The sequence below is a fragment of the Bicyclus anynana genome, chromosome 5 (genome assembly GCF_947172395.1).
Source record: "Bicyclus anynana chromosome 5, ilBicAnyn1.1, whole genome shotgun sequence".
Lineage (NCBI taxonomy): Eukaryota > Metazoa > Arthropoda > Insecta > Lepidoptera > Nymphalidae > Bicyclus > Bicyclus anynana.
In genome coordinates this window covers 10,303,688-10,324,754 of record NC_069087.1, presented here as the reverse complement: position 1 = coordinate 10,324,754, position 21,067 = coordinate 10,303,688, and the positions used below count along the sequence as shown (strand labels likewise).

Here is a 21,067-nt window from a genome sequence, read left to right as displayed (position 1 = left end):
ATGCGATACGTCCGACACGATCAACGCCAGGCATTTATTGATTTGGTGTTTAAATATTCTCGATGTGTGAGTTTACCTCGTCCCCCACCGAATCGTAACCGTATCAAAAACTGACAGATAATTTTATTAGTGAATTTGAGTGAGATACAAGTCCAAAGGTATTTAGTCTGAGGCCGCGACGACTTCGCCTATGCGCCAATATGAACGTAGCCTACAGATTAGCTATCGCATCCTAACATCTATGAGCGTAGACAATTTTCTAAAGTACCGACAATTATTACAATCACAAAAAATCTTTACAACCGTTTATATATAATGTTTTTTTACTATAGATACTTGTATTATTTCTTCCGCATTCCTGAGGAACTTACTCGTAGATCTGAATTAAAAATCAATATACTTAGCAGCTTTTAATTCCTTCGAAGGTAGAAAATCTATAAATCCGCAAATTTCAGTTCTTTTCCTAGACTACCTTACTAAAAGGTGATCGTGCCCGATCATGACGTACCTACTCAAAATTTTTACTACGCACATAAAGAGGATTTAATCAAAAACTTGAGACTCCAACATTTTTAATCAGTCATTTTACCTTGAACAGTACAAAAATTATTCTTTCCTCATTCGACATTATATCTTCTTTATCTATGTGCGGACACACGCAACTTTGCTGAATGTTTACGTTTACACAATATATAATATAGTACGATCAAAGCATATATTATACGTAATTGGAATAAACGCGACCTTCATCAATCGCCGTCATCACCCGGAAATTGCTATGTAACTGTAAACGCCGTGTTACAATTTTCCGAAGCAGGAAGTATAGAAACCTGCGATGGTCAAGGCAAAGTAAAATTGCAAACTATCATGGCATTGTAAATTAATACACCATTGCATTTATCCGTACGTATATAATGATACTTCGAGATATAATCAGCTACGTGTCCTTGCTTGAATTTTTCTGGAAATCTGAAATGAATCCAGCGGCAAGGCAGCTCGTTGTTTTGAAGTCCTTAATAAAGGCCTGTGTTCAGTAGTAAACGTCGAGCGGCTGATAATGTAGATCAGGTCAATATATTGAAGAAATAGCTGCTGCACGTGCTGCTGAAATTTTAGACTCACCTAGATCTGGAATGGAGCTGGATGGTTCCTCAAAGATGGGAGGTTTGTGCAGACGCGGCGGCGGCGGCGGTGGTGGCGGCGGTCGCATGCACTGGATCACCGAGTGCGTCGGCTGCGGCGGAGGCGCCGGCGCCGGCAGCAGGCACGGCGCGCGGAACTCCTTGCCCGGGGGCGCCGGCAGCTCCAGCCTCCTCGCACCGCCCATCATCTCCATCTCGTAAACGTGCTCCGGAGGCTCGCGCTTCGGCGACAACTTCGCATAGCACTGCATAGTTCCTTTTTTTAATACTAAAGTTTTTTTTAAAATACAAAGTCAACTTTCTTCACAAAATGTTTTGAACTTCACAAATGTTAATGTAGCTTTACAAAAAAATGTTTAAATCGCAGCTACATGTGCATCTGGTGTTTACACTTTACAAGGGCGATATCGCGCGTATACACTCGTACAGTGGGTCGGTGCGGCGCGCGCCGCTCGACTCGCGGGACTCGTTCGCTCACCGCGGCCAACTTTCTCTCACTGGCGTGGCGGCGGCCGCGGACGGACGAAAGTGAATCTGCAGCGTCCCCGCGCGCCCTCACCCTCGCTGCGCCCTCAGGTGTCCTGCACCGGCCGCCCGCCCGCCCTACACTCGGCGCTCAACATCACGCTGCCTCGCTGCCTGCAACAGCCCGACGACCGACGTCAACTTTAACCTTATATACCTGACCTCCGGTGCAATGCTCCTTAGATACCTTTTTTAAAATTCCACAGCAATTTGTACTGTTCTGCACACATACTCATATCTAAAACATTTATAATGTTTGGTATTTATTATTCTTTTATCAAGAAAATAACTACGTTTAATAGTTAAATTTTTGCCAGTTAGGTATTTGCACACATATTATTAAAATCATAATGTTTTTAAACTCAACTAATGTTTTCTTATATTCAATAATGAGTATAGCTTATATTAAAAATATTTATTGCACAATAAATGGGGGTGGTAATTTTGTGAACTAAACTTTAAACCAGCCTTGTAAATCTCGATCATACTCTTAATAAATGTTACACGTACTCCTTTCATAAGTGTTGAACATGTACTTCATAATCAGCAATATTATACTTGGTGCGTACAATAATACATGACCTTCACACAATTATGTAGACACTTCCGCAAATCAAGACCGACCAGAATATGGAACTTGGTAAAGCGACATTTGTCCAAAATATCCACATATGGAAATACCCGATGAAAACATAATACTTCAGTTACATAGAACCTTAAAACGCCTTAGGATATTACCCCGAGTCCTATTTAAAAAGATTGCTAAAATGCATATAACGTGATCGTAACGAGTCAAATAGGCAAAATATTAAGAATATTTTGAAGTCTGAATCATGGTAATATTGATAAGAGACACGTTACTTCTCCGTAACTTCCTCACAGAACATGATCCACGTTCGATGCACGACGCGCCTTTGGACACGATCACTGATAACAATGATCACTGATAACCATCTAGACGATAGCACAGCTACCGAACGACCATGTATCTCTAATACGCTCAAAAACCAATAATGAATCCATACCTATCACTAAGAGAAGATAGTACACGATTTTATTATTTATCTACATCTAACACGTGTGTTTCTCAGCTTTTCGTTTAGCCCTGAACTCGCTTTTTATGCTAACAACTACAATCATTATAAGGAAAATTGTTTAAGACGTAAAATTTTCCATACAGCGATAAGTACATTGCGCCCTCTAAACATAGCTTTAATTTTCCTTTTAACTTTCGCCTATAGTAGTAGGTAGGAAGGTATATTTAGAGGTATTTGCGTCACAAAAACATTCTCATGTAAATAAATGCGTTCCAAAATATTTTCATGTAAATAGGTCCATCATCCATCTCCAAACCACGTTTATATACGACCTATAATAATTGCATTATTCAATGATTTTTCCTGTTAATTAAATTTGGTATTATTTATACCAGTAAATATCATACCTTGCTTGCAAGTAATTGATTTAACGAGAACTTATAATCAAACGATATGTCGACTCTGAAAGCGTTGCTGATTTGTGGATACGTCGGCATCTTTTGAAACTCCGAAAAAACAATTCCCATTTTTTAATTTTAGGATGTTTCCCCTATCCTTCGTTATCAACCTATTTTTTGCTCACTGCTCAGCTCGAGTCTTCTCTCAGAATGACAGGGGTTACGCCAATAGTCCACCATACTCGCCCAATGCGGATTGGCAGACTTCACACACGCAGAGAATTAAGAAAATTCTCTGGGATGCAGGTTTTCACGATGTTTTCCTTTACCGTTACAGAAACAAGGATATTAGGATACTACTTATTTCACTATCCTTGCATTTCCCTAATTTTATTTGTACACCACTACCGTCGTTCTGTGTGTGAACCAAAAAAACTATCAAAACTCGTAGTGTAAAGGCTTTTCGCGAACTTTTGCGATGTTCCATTGATTCTTATATGTAAAGTTGTAGATACTTAAACGCTGGAGTATTTAGCTGGAGGATTTTGGATGTATTTAGTGTATAATATTATATTTGACGACACGTGTTTACTATTCATTTAATTTTCCCTGAATACACCGCCGCGCGGCCGGAGCCGGCAATTATGTTAAGAGTATGAGTAGGTAAGGCAAATTGTCGCTACGCAGAATTGTATTTACAAGTGTCTCGTTTTTCTCATAAGAAATTCAACCTTAACCTTAACCACCATTTGTTATCACTAATTATAACATGTTGTAGAAAATCTGTATATTTTTAAACGCTGTAAAGTGTTCTTTATAATATATTGAATTTATTGTAGTAGACATCAAAATTACTTTAACATTAAACTAAATTATAAAGTGAATTTGCCTATAAAATGACTTTTGGTTAATTTTACATATTGATTTCTGTGCAATGTTATCCTTCCAAAACAATTATGATTAATGATCACTTTGATCTACGGTCGATAAACGAAAACTATATTGACAATTTTAATTATTTTAGAACTAAAACCTGTTCGGATTTACATTGCTGATTTCACAAAAAGCTAAAGTTTATATACCTATAACTGTTTTCCCATATATAAATAATGTTTTCCACTCTTAAATAAAACTATCGGAAAATTCCAAACAAATTTCCACCAAAAACTGAAGTTTACAAACATAAATGCGTTTTTTGAGTTATTACAGTCTTAATACTCATCTTTAATTTTACAAAATATAACAAATAACACAACATAGAACAAGGGAGATATTGTCTTTTACCTACATATTAAAAGAAGTAGAGGACTTGACAAGGAGATAGATACAAACATCTATCGTATTCATAAAGCCGATATTGATTCAGTAATTCTCGCCCACATAAGGTGTAGGCTAAATTCTTAAGTAGGATTTTTTCGTCTATGGGGTAGGGGAGGGTGCGGCGGCTACGGGGGCAGCGGGTGGTGCAGTGGCGGGGCGAGCGGGTCACTGCCACCGCCGGCTCACGGCCGCTGCCGATGTTCTTGTCTATTTTGGCGACAGCTCGCTACGAATTCTATATTATCACATTTATTTTTATTTAGAAGACAGTGGACACCTGTATCCGTGAAAAATTTTATTTCAATTTTAAAAAACATTTATCTAGTCATAAATGTTTTTTAAAATTGAAATAAAATTTTCGCGGACGCCCGCGACTTCGTCCGCGTGGAATTTAGTTTTTCACAAATCCCTTGGGAAACCATAGATTTTTCCGGGATAAAAAGTCCATTTGTTAATCCAGGCTATAATATATCTTAATACCAAATTTCAGCTAATTCGGTTTAGTAGTTGAGGCGTGAAAGAGTAACAAACATTCATATCATCAAAATCATCAGTTTCCGCAAACCTCGGGAAACCAAGGATTTTTTCAGGATAAAAATGTGTTAATCCAGAGACAAATCTATTTCCATTCCAAATTTCAGCTAAATCGCTTCAGTAGTAGCGGCGTTATAGAGTAACAAACATCCAAACATCCATACAAACTTTCGCGTTTATAATATTAGTAGGATGATTTGTTTCGAAAATTTTTCAAATTTTTTTTAAATTTGTAGCCAAATTTATATTTTTGGAGTTTATTTAAAATCTTGCCTGAGTGTTAACTGTTAAAATTACAAGTATTTATTTTAGTTAGCCATGACTAACTAAATTAAACTGTTTTTGTTATCCCTTGATAAGTTCTTGCCTCTATAACCCTCTATGTTATAGAGACTAAAAGAGTCTATAAGGTAGAAAGACTAGACTAATCAAAGACTAGTATTCGCCTGCGACATTGTCCGCGTGATATTTATTAAAGGCAACTATTGATTTTTTGGTTATAAAAAGTATCCCATAAGTTGCTCAAGACCTCCCCTACCTTCCACAAAGTAGTTTTAAAATCGGTTCAGCCATCGATTAAAAAAAAAGCTACCTTGAAATCACTACTAACAAAAGCCAAAAAGAATCAAACTCGATTAAACTAATTCAAGTTGTATCTATACTAATATCATAAAGCTGAAGAGTTTGTTTGATTGAACGCGCTAATCTGAGGAACTACTGGTCCGATTTGAAAAATTATTTCAGTGTTAGATAGCCCATTTATCGAGGAAGGCTATAGGATATATATTATCCCCATATTCCTACGGGAACGGGAACCACGCGGGTAAAACCGCGTGGCGTCAGCTGGTTTACGATAAATGTCGTTTAAAAAACATTTCTATGTTGATAGTTCAAATATTTAAAACGTACGTCATACGTATACGTCGATTGCAAAATATAATTAATTAATATCAAAGTTAGCTTTGAAGGTGTGAGCCTCGAGGACGTGACTTTTCCCACCTATATGTATCCCCTAGATACGCATATCAACAATGTTTAATTATATAAAATGTTATCATTTGAAGTAGGTATACTACGCAATTAAAGATTAATATCTGCAAGGGTATTGTTATATTTATTCGCATACGTAGCCTATAACACTTCCGTAACATTATCAAATATCAGGGGCAGTACGCATTGCGTGTCTGTCGGTAGATAGTATGCTTAGTTGTTGGCAGTGAAAGTCGGGTGTCCCGGGAAGGGCACGAGGACACGCGGTCCCGGCGAGGGTGTCCCGACTCCCGCCGGCGCAGGCCGCATGCGCACTGCATGCACGCTTGTGCATTAGCTTGCTGTAGTCACACCGAAACATAAACTCTACAAAAGAAATAATAATATTTAAAAATATATTCTAAACATCAATTTTTTATAACAAGTTAACATTGGAAATTTTGAAAATCCCTTATCAGTCATGAATTTAGATTTTAGTAGCTACTCGTAGAATGACGGACTTTTACGTCAGAAATTATTTGCGTCGTAATAAAAAAAACGTCGATATGTTCAGAGTTGCTTTACGGGATCTTCATCATGTATAATTCATAACTGATCCATTCGTTTACGTGCTACGATGCCACACACAAATGCACAGACAAACATGTCAAACTTATAACACCCCTTCCTTTTGTCGGGGGTTAAAATACCAAATTGTTCCATTATCACTGTAGATACGCAAGAATACCATAATAATAAAATAAAAGAATAAAATAATAAGTTAGGAAGCGTTTCTTATGTAGCTTCCAAGGTTAATAAAAAAAAAAAAAATGAAAAAAATACTGATAAATATTGAATTTTCAAGGTACCTAGGAGTTTACGACCAAGAGGGCAAAATATTATATTTATGCACCAATTAACATATAGGTCATAACGAGCATCTATAGCACCTCAAATATCATGGGCAAGTATACCTATATACTAAACTGTAACACACAATAGGTAGGAACACATAATACAATACACATAGTACAATAGGTAGGTAGGTAACACATAATAGGTAGATAGGTCGAAGCACTGTAAAAAACTGGTATTTAATATTTAATGTACCACTTTGGTACTGAATTACTTACTTGTTTACAAATACGTACTTACGTCAAATACGTTATAATCTCACCTAATTAACTTTGTTAAAAAATATGAACTTTGTGTTTGTTACTCTCATAATACGTAAACTTAAATGAAGTAGCAAAGTTGCATGTTAGATCATATCACGATTATTGTGCAATCCTATAGTAACACTTAGTTTACATCTTTGTCACGAAACCAGGTGAATGCTCGTAGTTCACCCGATTCTATAATCTGAATCTCGATATCTACATAAAAATAGATCTTCGGGTATATCTAAATAGTTACCTGTCTTTGTTGTCAAAGGAAATGATCACTTGAAAAAATAATTTAATTAACCAAAAAAGTTTATCTAACTGAATATCAATCCAATAAATTCTTCCGATCAACAATTATAATTTATAAAATTTGCTACGTATCAGCAGTGAGGAGTGTGAACAAACCGATTCATAGCGGCTTACCTTTAAAATCTACTCATACTCGTACATATTCATAATTATAATTTATTTTATACGCTCGCTCGAAATATTTATACAGGGTGATTCGGTCTTTAGTGCGGATATTTTTTTTCGTGGTTCTGTATTATTAATAGAATATAAATCTACAAACAGTTCGATACATTTAATGTATTTTTTTTTTAATTTATGTCTCTAAAATAACAAAATAATGTACATATTATTACTAAACAAGATATATTCAGCTTAAAAGTGATCTGGTGACGTCCTTTAGGTATCAAACGAAAATAAAATAAACGCACAATAGGGTGACCCTAAAATTCTGTTCAAAAGTAAATAACTTTAGCTAACGATAATTTTGTTATTTTTGAGTTAAAAAAAAAAAGAAAAAATACGTGATCATTAAATTTTGTTTATGTACAAAATATAAAAATATCCGCACTAAAAAAATTTTCTTCCTGTATAATATCATCACAGCATACGCCTATGCGTATTACTAAAATCCACATGATCGGGTTCCCTAATACAAAGTTTCAGCCTTCGCTACTGCTAAGTATACAGACGAAGAAGACACACTTAAGCGCACACAATATATAACATAATAAAACAAAACAATAGACAGTAAATATTGGCATGAAAAGACTGTCTTATTGCCGCAAACAATCCTTTACAGCCTGATGACAGGTCCTATAAAGAGAAAACGGAAAAACAAAGTAGGTAGTACTCATATAAACAAAAACATTGAGGTAGGTTGTTGGTTGCATATCTTGACATAACTAGATCTAATAATATCTTATAATTAAATAACAAATAATAAACTATAAATTCCTCATTTCTAGAATAAATAAAATCAAACACTTACACAGCAGTAAAATACATAATAAGTTCAACTGACATTGAATGGACATAACAGACGCACTGTCTTTAGTCAAATTTTAGAAAATCAATTTTTTTTTGAAAATGCAATCAGGATGTCATCTACCGTTTTCAATTGTACTGGGAGTTGGGACATTTAGTTTATCACAAGAAACTAATTCTTTTTCACGTGCCGCATTCTTTTTTCATTTATCATGTTGCAATTTTTTTTCTCGTTAATATACACTAACATTTTAGGAAGTGTTACGTGACAAACACACTTACAGAAGGATTATATATACAAAAAGGTAATTTTTCTTTTTTTTTATTCTTTACAAGTTAGCCCTTGACTACACCTAACATTATCCTGCAATATCGGTGTGAGTGCATCCCGTTTCAACCCGGCGTACCCGCCGTCGCGACCTCAAGCGATCAATATGCACCGGCTAGACGTGTATTTCTTCCCCTGAATACAAGGAATACCGACTAAGCTATGAGTATATAGCTGTATTATTTTCACCTCCCTAAGGACACTGGCAAATATGTGGCGATTACCATCACAAGCTTTCTAAGCATGTTTGTAGTTTTTCTTAAGGCTCAGGAACGACATATAGAAATATAGTATAACTGTATAGTCTGTAGGTATAGCAGGAATTTTATTTTAAAAGTCTTACATTTTTAAACTAGCAATTTCTGTAGTATATACGAGTAATATGTTAATACTTATATTTTCAGTTCTTTAATGGAACGGAAAATTATCATTTTTTAATAATACCTAAAAATTTACGATATGGCACAAGTAAAAAATAAAAAAGTATAAAAAAAATCACAGTCGGCCAGATTTTAACAATAATTTAATTACATAATATAATATTAGGACATTATTACTTATAAATGTCTATAATAAAAATTATCGACGGAGAATATTAGCCTATTTTCAAGTCGCACACACAATGCAATTAAACGAGTTTAAAATAAGCATAGTTTATTTAAAAATCTAATAATTAAATACTTAGTCGTTCTTCTTTAATTACGAGTTTTCTATATTGACAAGTCTAAATAATACAACAATAAATATTATTTACACAATACCCTTAATTATATTTAAATTAAAAGTCAGTGACTTGAATATTAAAATATTTATCTTCTTTGTATTCCTACAGTTCAGAGAATCCATTCAACCTGTAAAATTTAGTTCAGTATATAGTTCGCAAGTGTTTCGACCCTACCAGCCTTGAAGACTGCAGCAGTGGAATGCCCTTGCAAGGGTATTTCAATGTCGGACTTTAGGTGCCAGTCGACGCCCTTCTACCCTGCCTCCTCTTCGCTCCTCCGCTACCCATTCCAACAGTTCTTTTAAAATGCATCTGTGTAAATAATCACGAACACAGAACTGCCTACAGTCGCATTGTTTAGCATTCAATGTCACAACAATAAACAAAAGGGTGTATGCGTTAATTTTACGTCAGATTTATGTACAAAAACAACTCAAAACAATTATGTATAATTTTATTTATTTATTTAGATAGGCTAACAACATTTATGCACACAAAATAATTAACATAATATGATATAAGATAGATATACTAGAAATAAAAATCTAAAACATAAATATCAAGAACTGGCTTCATTAGATTATCACTAGACTTTAGGAAAAAAGGAAAGAATTCTTCCCTTTGTCTCACCAAAAGTAAAAAGAAGGTAATTTCATTGATATTCTATGACATTGAAAAGAAAATGTAAGTTGTTAAAGCTTTCTTATTTTTCGTTATTTTTATTTTACCGACCACATCGAAATACGTTGAACGATTTGTATCATTCTTTTAGATGCGAATTGATTTTTATTGAATTAAACTTCTTAATTATATTTTTTATGAAAAATGATATTTATTCATTCCAGCTACCTTAATTTTTTTTTTTTGTAAAAGCATTTTAATTCGAGACACTTTATCGTTTCTTATGCCTAATTTTAAAACATGAGTTAACTTTTAGTTGTTAAACTTGTTTAATTTGATTCTTACATAATATTTTATTTTTATGTAAATATTAAAACGTAATCGAGTGTTTTTAAATACAAGTACATTAGGTATTCTATTATAACTAGACTTTAGGTGAGAAAAAGGAAAGAATTATTTCCTTTGTCTCACCAAAAGTAAAAGAAGGTTATTTCATTGATCTCGGTGAATATCTCATTATCAATTCAGTGAAGTTGATACAAGTATGTGCACTACTTATGCGGATATAGTGCTCATGTAAAAGAAGAGAGAGAAGATAAAAATCTGCTTGTGACGACAGTATTCATATCTCCAAAAATAAACATTCGAACAAAAAACTGCACAGTCTTTCAATAATTCTTACCTAATTCAAGAAAATATGAACATGAAACTTGTAGTTAAAAAAAAATTATGAAATCGTTTTAGGCGTCTTCGAAAAATCGATGTACATACATTAAAAGAAGTCGGTTAAAAATAACATACCGATCAACTTGAGAACCTCTTACTTTTTGAAGTCGGGTAAAAATATTTCCTGAAAACATAAACACCTACTCGCACCTAACGATTCACGTCAAAATGTATCAGTAACAAATGAAATCAGCGTACAAAATTGGAAGGCCGTTTGGAGTCGGTTGAGTTTTTCGCAAACCGCCTTACCGGGGGTGTGAGGGGCGGAGGGTACATTTCGAGGCCGCAGTCGTTGACACTGCCCGAGGACACAACTCCAAGGTCGATCTGCCCAAACTGCTCATCGTTTATATAACATACCTGCCTACATACTAAACGGTTAGTATCGAATTGGTTAGGCGTGGGATGCATAATAACTGTTGTTATTATGCATAATAACTAATTTAATAAGATAGATAAGCGCTATATTCATTATACCCTTTGTAAAAATTAACAAGAATATAAATGTCTAAAAGTATTTTCCACACTACAAAAAATTTCCACAGAAGTAAAGTTTAGCGTTAGATTAAACGATATCTTGCTAATATCTGATTATTTCAAATAGTAATACGAATAACAAAATTCTGTTAAGCCTCAATAGCTCAACGGTAAGAGTGGTTGGACTCATTACCGAGGGGTGGTGGTTCAATCCTCACCCCGTTGGTCTATTGTCGTGCCCACTCCTAGCACAATCTTTCTCGACTAGTTGGAGGGGAATGGGTATATTGGTCACATTATAAAAAATTTGTAAACATTTCTACAGTTAGAATTTTGTGTAAATTTCTACTTGTCATAGTCTCACGAGCTCAAAAAACTAGGTTAAAGGTCTTAGATAATTAATCGTTAAAACATTTTTATATCGTGAAAAATATCTTCAATTTGCTTTAAAAAGTTATTATTAACTCGTATAATATTTAATTTTACACCGCAATGCGACAAACAACCCAAGTATCAAGTCAAGATATGAGTAAGTAAATTTTAATTAACTTACTTAATTTTAAGCATAATATATTTAAACAAACTTCATGTAACGGATAATTAACAGTTTGGTTTCATGTAAAAATCAATTTTGTAAGCTACACTTCCATAATATAAGTAACCCTCGTCATACTTATAAATTAAAAGAAAAGTTTTAACAAGTAATGTTATACTTACGTAGCTCGTAAGGAGGTTCATTGAAACAATGGCGAAGGCACGCGAAGGTCCATACACTTAGGGTTCAAGGCTTAACTGCCTATAAGTTATATGTTATCGTTATCACGAGTCCACGGCTAGGAAACAATGCCCCACACATTGTCCATTGTGCGTATGTTCTTAACTTATTATGAAGCTAACTAAGAGAGGACTGCGACTCTGCTCGTGTACTTGCTCTAAAGGAGATTTGGGCCTACTTTTTACTTTTACAGAAAGATACAGAAATGAAAAATGTAATAAAAATCTTGTATATTACTAGGTTACTCCATTAGAATCTTAGCCGATATAATATTCGCTAACAGGTAATTTAGCCTGATTTCATTATTTTCACACCGATCGCCGATTTAAGTATCCTCTTTGATGCGTATTTCACTGATTGTCAGTTGTCTTTGCTAACGCGGGCTGTCAATGTCAAAGTCAATAAATGAATGAGATATCATTGCTAAATAGTATGTATATCAAGGGACACTTTTCCTAAGGCTTTTACATTATTTATTGGCATATTATGACTAATTGTGTCAAGTTATAGTCAAGTCCTTATTAAAACTGTCGCCTGTCAGTTTGACACCGATAATGCAATGAGTTTTATGTTAATGGGATTGCCCACCTGTAACAAGTAATTTTATTTATAAGGCAAATATAGATTTCTTTAATAATTGGCCTCTTAACTTCTTCTTAATTGTCCTAATTTATAGCCATTTGTATAATTTGGGCCCGAGTTTGTATAGAGACTGGGTTTCTCCTTTAAATTTCAAACGCTTTATCTGTTAATACCTCAACAAATCCTAGAAACGTATACTTACAGCACGACCATTATAAAAATATTAGCATATTTGATTTATTTTTACATATAACACATTTTTCGATATTAGATAGTCAAATGAGAATTCGATTTTGAACACTGAAATTGGTTTAAGATTTATTTTAAATATAAAATTTCTTTCAAAATAAATAAGTGCAAAAATTCTTCTTAAATTGAAACCCCTTACCCACGCTTAGTAGCTTGAATACAAATTCAGCTACAAAGAGAAGTAGGGTTATCAAATATTCTCAAATATAAAATAGTAAGGTCAAAGCGGTTAGATTATATAGTGCCGACGTGCGTGCGGTTATATTTCTTGAGAATAGCCTAATGACCTATCTGCGACCTATCTTGAAAGGAATCCTCTAAACGAAAATAATGGTATATTTGTATTATTTGTTTATACACGTAATCACTACATAGTATAAAACAAAGTCGATTTCTCCGTCCCTATATCCCTATGTCCCTATCTATGTATGATTAAATCTTTAAAACTACGCAACGGATTTTGATGCGGTTTTTTTAATATATAGAATGATTGAAGAGGACGGTTTATAAGTATAACTAGCGACCCGCCCCGGCTTCACACGGGTACAATGCTTATACTAAATACATTACAGAAAAACTGTGAACGTTGTATATAAAAATATAGCGACCCTTACCACACTAATATTATAAATTTCACTCTGGTTTAACACATAGGCTACTTTTCATCCCGGAAAACCCATGGATCCCGTGGAATTTGTGAAAAACTGAATTCCACGCGGACGAAGTCGCGGGCGTACGCTAGTATGTAATATATAATATGTTCCTGCCAACGCAGCGTTGGAGCAGCCTGGTGGGTCTAAGCTGCATCCCCTCTCCATGGGGAGGGACACTTGGCCTTCTTGTGGCCTGTTAAAATAGGCTGATATAATGATGATGTATATACTTGAAGTTCAAGACGTATAATACATACCTAATAGAAGTTGATACCAAGTCCAATTCCGTATAAAAAAATAATAGGTATCAACTAATCATATTTATAATGCCATGCACTTTTAGATATTTAATCGTAGCAATTTCTCCGAAAATTCAATATTTTCTTAAATAAATAAATTAAATTAATAAAAAAAATACAACCGACTTCAAAACATAAAAACGTACCCACTAAACTAAAAAGCGAAAAATAACATCATAATATGTTCTACCTGCTGATCAGTATGAAGGCGGTGCTAAGCCGGTGATGTATTAATTCAAGCCATGTGAGCATATCTTATAGATTTAGATTTTGCAGACAGTGTTGTTTCATGTGGTCCTGTCAGAAATGGCTTAAATTAAGACAACACCGGCTAAGCACCGACTTCATACTGATCAGCAGGTAGAACATATTATGATGTTATTTTTCGCTTTTTAGTTTAGTGGGTACGTTTTTAGGTTTTGAAGTCGGTTGTATTTTTTTTATTAAAATTTTTATTATTTTTCAATTTTTAGTGTAAAATGACAGTCACAACCCATCTTGGTACAAAATTCTCAGCAATACAAATTAATCAAGCCCAAGCACAAGGTAGCTACCGTAATCCGTCAAGGGGTTCCCTTCATTGACCTTGGTCTTCATCATCAGACCCCTAACAACAGACACAACTCATCTAGGTAGAAAGTTCTCAGCAATACGAATTAATCAAGGCCAAACACAAGGTAGTTACTGTAAACTGTTAAGGAGTTCCCTTAATTGTCCTTGGTCTTCATCATCAAACCCCTAAATGACAGTCACAACCTATCTATGTGGAAAGTTCTCATTAATACAAATTAATCAAGCCCAAACACAAGGTAACTGCTGTAAATCGCCAAGGAGTTCCCTCGTCTGTTTTATGACTCCATCATCAGATCGATTTTAAACCTTCATAATTTTGTATTTCTCAAAGGTACTAAATGGAAAAGTTTACAAACACACTAGACACCCATATAATTTTCGAAAGTTCCCCTCAATTTCTCCAGGATACCATCATCAGATCTTGTCATGATGGCAATGGGACCAAATGGGGACTATACCGTTTCAAACAAAAAAAGAATTTTTGAAATCGGTCCAGGCGTCTTTGAGTAATCGGTGTACATACATAAAAAAAAAAAAAAAAAAAAATACCGACCGAATTGAGAACCTCCTCCTTTTTGAAGTCGGTTAATAATCATAGACTTAAACAGTTTACTGATATTTGAACAAAAGTGTACGAACTAAAGTCAACTAACATTTTTAAAACAAACGAATGTTCATATTTTCGTACGTGAATTAAATTTTGAATCAATATCTGACGAAGAAGTGTATCATATTTATGCTGATTGTACAGATGTTATGTCCAAGTAATGTTTTTTTTGTGCATTAAAGTATTAATAAATAAATCTCTACCTCTAACATAGGTAAATTGTTTTCGTCTTATATGAAGAAAAGCGTCTGATTAATCTATTTATGTTTATTATTTATTTTGTTAGCGAGTTCAGAAAATTTCAAAATAATTTTTTCAAGTTAAAAGTTATAATACAATTAGTTGTTAAAGTTAAGATTTTTGTTTGAACTATGTTCCGATATTGCAAACAAAAAAGCCTTCAAAAGAAAATCGGAATATATATAAAACTTAGGTACTGCAATGTGATGTTAGTAAAGTCGCTGACTTTGCCAAAATTATGTTTACGGTGTTATTTCAGGTCAACAGCGATTTCTAGAATGTTGAGGGGTTTGTAGTCTGGTGTCCCCGTCTCGTGGGGTGGAAGGAGGGTTACGGTGCATCGTACGAAAGGGCAACTGCAGATAACGCAGTCTGGAGCCAGACAGTCAACGTCCCGATGCACTCCCGGAGCCCCCCACCCGCGCCCCGCGCCGCCCGCCTCCCCCTGCAGCAGTCCATCGGGAACCCGTATCCGCCACACTGAATGACGGTTTTTACATCACTCCCAGTTTGAGCGTCTGTTGATTTGTGCACTAATGAAAACGATTACAAAGTAGCGCATACGGCATAACTGAGACGATGGCACTCGGGATCACATACTATCATGTTCTTTTTAACCGAGTACTTTTTGTCCTGTTTAATCATTCAATGAGTCTTAATGCAGTGTAATTTGATACTATTGTATTAAATTCTTAATGTTTTGATTTTATTACAATAATTGGTCGTCCAGCATTCTCTTAACAGTTTTAAAAAAATAGTTTATCGGGTACTACACCCGAATGCAGCGTTTATGCCACCATTTCGCAACGGGACTTATAGTATATTATATTATCTACTATATAAAAATAAGTCGGGTTTTCCTTCCTGACGCTATAACTCCAGAACGCACGAACCGATTTTCACGGTTTTGCATTCGTTGGAAAGGTCTCGGGCTCCGTGAGGTTTATAGCATATAGGGTAGGGTAAGGTAGGGTAGGGGTAGAGTTGGGTAGGGTAGGGGTAGGGTTGTGGTAGAGTCAGGGTAGGGTAGTTGTAGGGTAGTGGTAGGGTAGGGGTAGGGTAGGGGTAGGGCAGTGGTACGGTAGTGGTAGGGTAAGGTAGGGTAGGGTAGGGGTAGGGTAGTGGTAGGGTAGGGATAGAGCAGTGGTACGGTAGTGGTAGGGTAGGGGTAGGGTAGTGGTAGGGTAGGGGTAAGGCAGTGGTACGGTAGTGGTAGGGTAGGGTAGGGTAGTGGTAGGGTAGGGGTAGGGTAGAGGTAGTTGAAAGTTTACATCGAGATTTACGCGGACGAAGTCGTGGGCGTCCGCTAGTAGTATTTATATAATTTATAGATGATAAATATTACTTACGATTAGAAATATAAATATTGAGGTAGAAAGTATTTTACTACCGTTGTTTTCCTCATATATTAGTAGATCCGATAATTTTATTACCTTACTTACCTAATTTGTTCAGTGGTTAGCCAGTGTGGCTTCAAATTAAGAGGTTTTGGGTTCGAATTCTGGGTCGGGCTATAAAATACTGAGTTTTCCTTTCTATATAGAAATTTCTTTCCAGTGCAAATTCTCAGCTCTGAATTCATAGGATTGCTCCGTGCCTCATAGAAAAAGATCAGTATCAATCATTTGGCTAATAGAGCGCATTTTACCGCATCGATATGATAAGGGATCTTGACAGTATATCTATGTCAGTACAGACAAGAAACACTTGACAAACAAGGGCCAAATAGAACTCAAATCTTTCAAGAAAAACAAGAAGCAATTTATTAATTACAAATACTTACACAAATTAGTCACAAACCTGTCACACGTGCATATAATTATTACCTATCTACTCGTATGTAATTAGGATGTTATGTACGATGATATTATAGACACTTAGCATTTTTACAAGTGATGTTACATATATACCAACGTCTATGTAGCAAACATTCCTGGTATTTGATACTTGATTTTTGATGTCTTCTCAATAATAATTATTCTGAAATGCATTTGGCAGGTTACCCAGTTTATAAACGAAGCGAGTATTGATTGCCACCTGACTTCGGCGACTGGTTGAGATGAACTTGTGATATTTTAATAACTACTCGTACTTGAAAAATACCCTAAAGCATAAAAACCGAAATTTCTCCAATGAATTCAGTGAAGAATTTAATTTAATTTTATGTGCTTTAAGGAAAAACAAGGAAAAACATCGTGAGGAAAGGTTTCTTCACGATGTTTTTCCTTCACCGTAATAGAAAATTTTCTTAATTCTCTAGGTGTGTGAAGTCTGCCAATCCGCATTGGGCCAGCGCTTCTCTAATCCCTCTCGTTTGAGAGGAGATTCGAGCTCAGAAGTGACCCGAATATGAGTTGACAATGATGATGATGATTTATATGTGACTGCCTGGTTGGTCCAGTAGTTATCATATGTGGTTTAACGAGGTCCTGGGTTCGGATCCTGGATCGGGCTATGTGAAATACTGAATTTTACTTTCTTATAAGAAATATTTAAAATCTCACCCCGGAGTTGGGATGTTTTTTTTTTTTTTTTTTTAATTTATTTAACGGCCTTGGATACAAGTCCTTATAGGCCCTGCTTTAAATATTACAATTTTTCTTAAAAATAATACAAAGCACTTAAAATTATCGTCGTCGTCGTCTAAATATAAATTTACTACTGTATTTTACAATTTTTCTATTGTGTTACTAATGAAATCTAAAACAGGCTTATAAAATAAATGGTTCCTCAACAATTCCTTAATGTGGCGGGGATCACACTTAATTTCGTTTTCTTCCTTTACTAACTCTATCGAACTTGCTAATATTATTCTTTGTATACCAAAAGCTGAACACTTGAAAATTATGTGATTGATATCTGCGTCGTCTTTTTTACAGTACATGCATTTGTTATCTTTATAAATTTTTAATTTGAATAAATGGCTTGGCACTAAACAGTGACCAAACCTTAGTCGGTTTATTATTGATATGAATTTTCTTGAATCCCAACTCATTTTGTTATACCATGGCTGCACCGGTATTTCATTTTGTATGTCTGCGTACCAACATCCTTTACTTTTACTAGTTTCTTTCCAAAGTTCATGCCAAAGCAACTTCTGTCTCTTCTTCACTTCATGATAAAAGTCTGTAAATGGAGTTTTGATATTGTCTGAACAATCGTCATTAAACAATCCTTGTCTTGCTACAGAATCAACCAGTTCATTGCCCACTATACCTCTGTGGGAGGGTACCCAGACAAATTCTACGTTCATTCCAGTTTTTCTTATGTCTAGTAATACATTTTTAATTTGAAAAATAATGTATGAAGACTTATAACTAAAATTGAAATTGTTAATAGCTAAAAGAACACTTTTGGAATCTGTTACTATAATACAATTATTTACACTATGTAAAATTTCCTCTTTTATATAAGAAATTGCTTTTAAAATTGCAAAAGATTCCGCAGTAAAAATACTACATCGAGAATTTAACTTGAACGCTTTACTAAATTTTTTTTGTGGATCATAGAAAGCAGCACTTACAAAGTGCTGATTTTTAGATCCATCTGTATATAACTTATAATAATATTTACAATTTTTATCAATAAACATCCGGAAGTCTATGTTTGACGTAATATTCAACAAATGAATTTTATTTTTCATAATCAAGCTCTCAAAGGAGCAAGAGTACATGGGCCAGGCGTTACTAACATTTATGTTAGTGGCAATATTATGCATATATGTCATAATAATAGATATGGTAGGTTGTTTACCTGCCAAAAGTGAATTTGCAGTCGCTTGTAAAGATTCAGTTGTAGATTTAGTTACAGTTAGTAGACTATTTGGAAGCAAAAGTTTGTTCACTATTGAAGAGCTCGACGATAGAGCTTTCAAACAAAATCTTTCAGCTAAATATATGCGTCTTACAATTAAAGGAGAAATACAAGTCTCTACTTCCATTGAATTAACAGGTGTAGAGCGCATAGCCCCACTTATTATGCGCAAGCCAATGTTTTGAATAACATCAAGTTTTTTTAATAATGTGGAATTGGCTTGCATATATGCAAGGAAACTATAATCAAAGTGACTTCTGACCATGCTTTTATATAATAGAGATAGGACTTTAGGATCAGAGCCCCAAAACGTTCCAGTCAAACATCTCAATAAATTAATGCCTTTTAACGCATTTTTGCTAATATAATTAATATGTCTGTCAAATTTTAATTTATTATCGATAATTACACCCAAAAATTTCTTTTGATTTACAAATGGAATATCTGTACCATTATATTTGATGTTATTCCCCACTGGGCTGCCAAAAATCATACATGAACTTTTGGAAGTATTGATATTTAATTTTAACAAATTTTTATAATAAGACTGCAACTGGAACAGTGCAGAATTAATAGTATTTTTAGCTATTTCTATATTTCTATTTACACTATACATTAACAAGTCATCCGCAAATTGTAAAATTTTAACATCTCCTAATAAAAAATTTTCAATTTGTGAGGTGTATAAATTATACAAAATTGGTGACAATGCTGAACCTTGCATAAGACCTTTACTAGTTTGGTTTATCCCATGGAGTATATTATTGTACTTAACATAAAAGTGTCTATTATTAAAAAAATTTGAAAGCCATTTTAACATTTTTCCAGGGATACCAATTTCATGAAGACAATTGATGAGCTGGTTTAAGTCCACATTATCATAAGCCCCCTCTATATCCAAAAATATACATACAGCTGTGGATTTAGACAATTGACAATTCTTCATATCATATATAAATGAAGTTATACTCTCTGATGCGCTTTTACCTCTACGGAAACCATATTGAAAACCTGGTAATAAATTATTAGTTTCTACAAAGTAGTCCAATCTTAGTTTAAGCATTACTTCAAACAATTTTCCTATGCAAGAAGTCAGCGATATAGGTCTGTAAGAATTGCAATCGTCTTCAGGTTTATCTTGTTTCAAAATTGGTATTATACATTGAATCTTCCAACTCTCTGGAATACATTGAGAAAGCCATAACTTGTTAAAAATATTAAGTAAAGCTATTTGACCTGCTTTATGTAACTTTTTAAACATTATATAAGGAATGTCGTCTAATCCTGGTGCAGATTCCTTTCTTGATTGAAGTGCTATATTGAATTCTGCATAGGTGAATGGATTTAGTAGCCACATAGAATTTTCATTGTCATTGTTGTATTCAAAAACAGAGTTGATTAAGTTTGTGTTATTATTATTCTGTTTAAGTTTTGAGATGAAATTTGGAATCCATACATCATTTTTAAGTTTCGGTTGGTTATTTATTCGTTTAAATCTTTTCATATAATTCCATATATAAGTTATAGGAGTGTATCTATTAAATGATGAACAAAGTTTATTCCAACTATCTTTCTTTGCTTTTTTAATGATTATTTTTTTAAGTGCATCTATTTTTTTATAATTTATATAATTTACCATTAACCCTACTCGCCTATATAATTGTAAAGCCTCTTTGGAATTTTTAACTGCTACAGCACAATTTTCATCCCACCAAGGAGCGGGAGCTTTAATAGTTCTTGGACCCTCAAATTTAACAAGCGGAATACATTCTTTTTTTAAAATGTTCAAAATTTCACAAAATTTGTTATATGACTGTAAAGGATCTAGTTCATTAAATGTCATATACTCAAAATACTCCTTGGATTTCTTAAAATATTTATCCCAATCTGCTTTATTATATAAAAATTTCTCTACTTTATCATTGACAGAATATTTAGATGGAATTAAGTTAATTTTTGTGAATGTGGGATAGTGGTAACTACCCAAAGTGTCTACACCTACTGTCCATTCACATAACGGAGCGAGCACTGGGC

General features: G+C 34.3%; 1 protein-coding gene across 1 annotated transcript in view; it reads right to left on the bottom strand.

Moving 5' to 3' along the window:
* LOC112052885 (ecdysone-inducible protein E75) overlaps nt 1-1,623 on the bottom strand; it is a 133,064-nt gene extending 131,441 nt beyond the window's left edge. Inside the window, exon 1 of the mRNA XM_024092127.2 lies at nt 1,123-1,623. Coding sequence (XP_023947895.1) covers nt 1,123-1,393 — 271 coding nt within the window. The 5' untranslated portion in view covers nt 1,394-1,623. The remainder of the gene's footprint in view (nt 1-1,122) is intronic.
* Nucleotides 1,624-21,067: the final 19,444 nt, after the last annotated feature.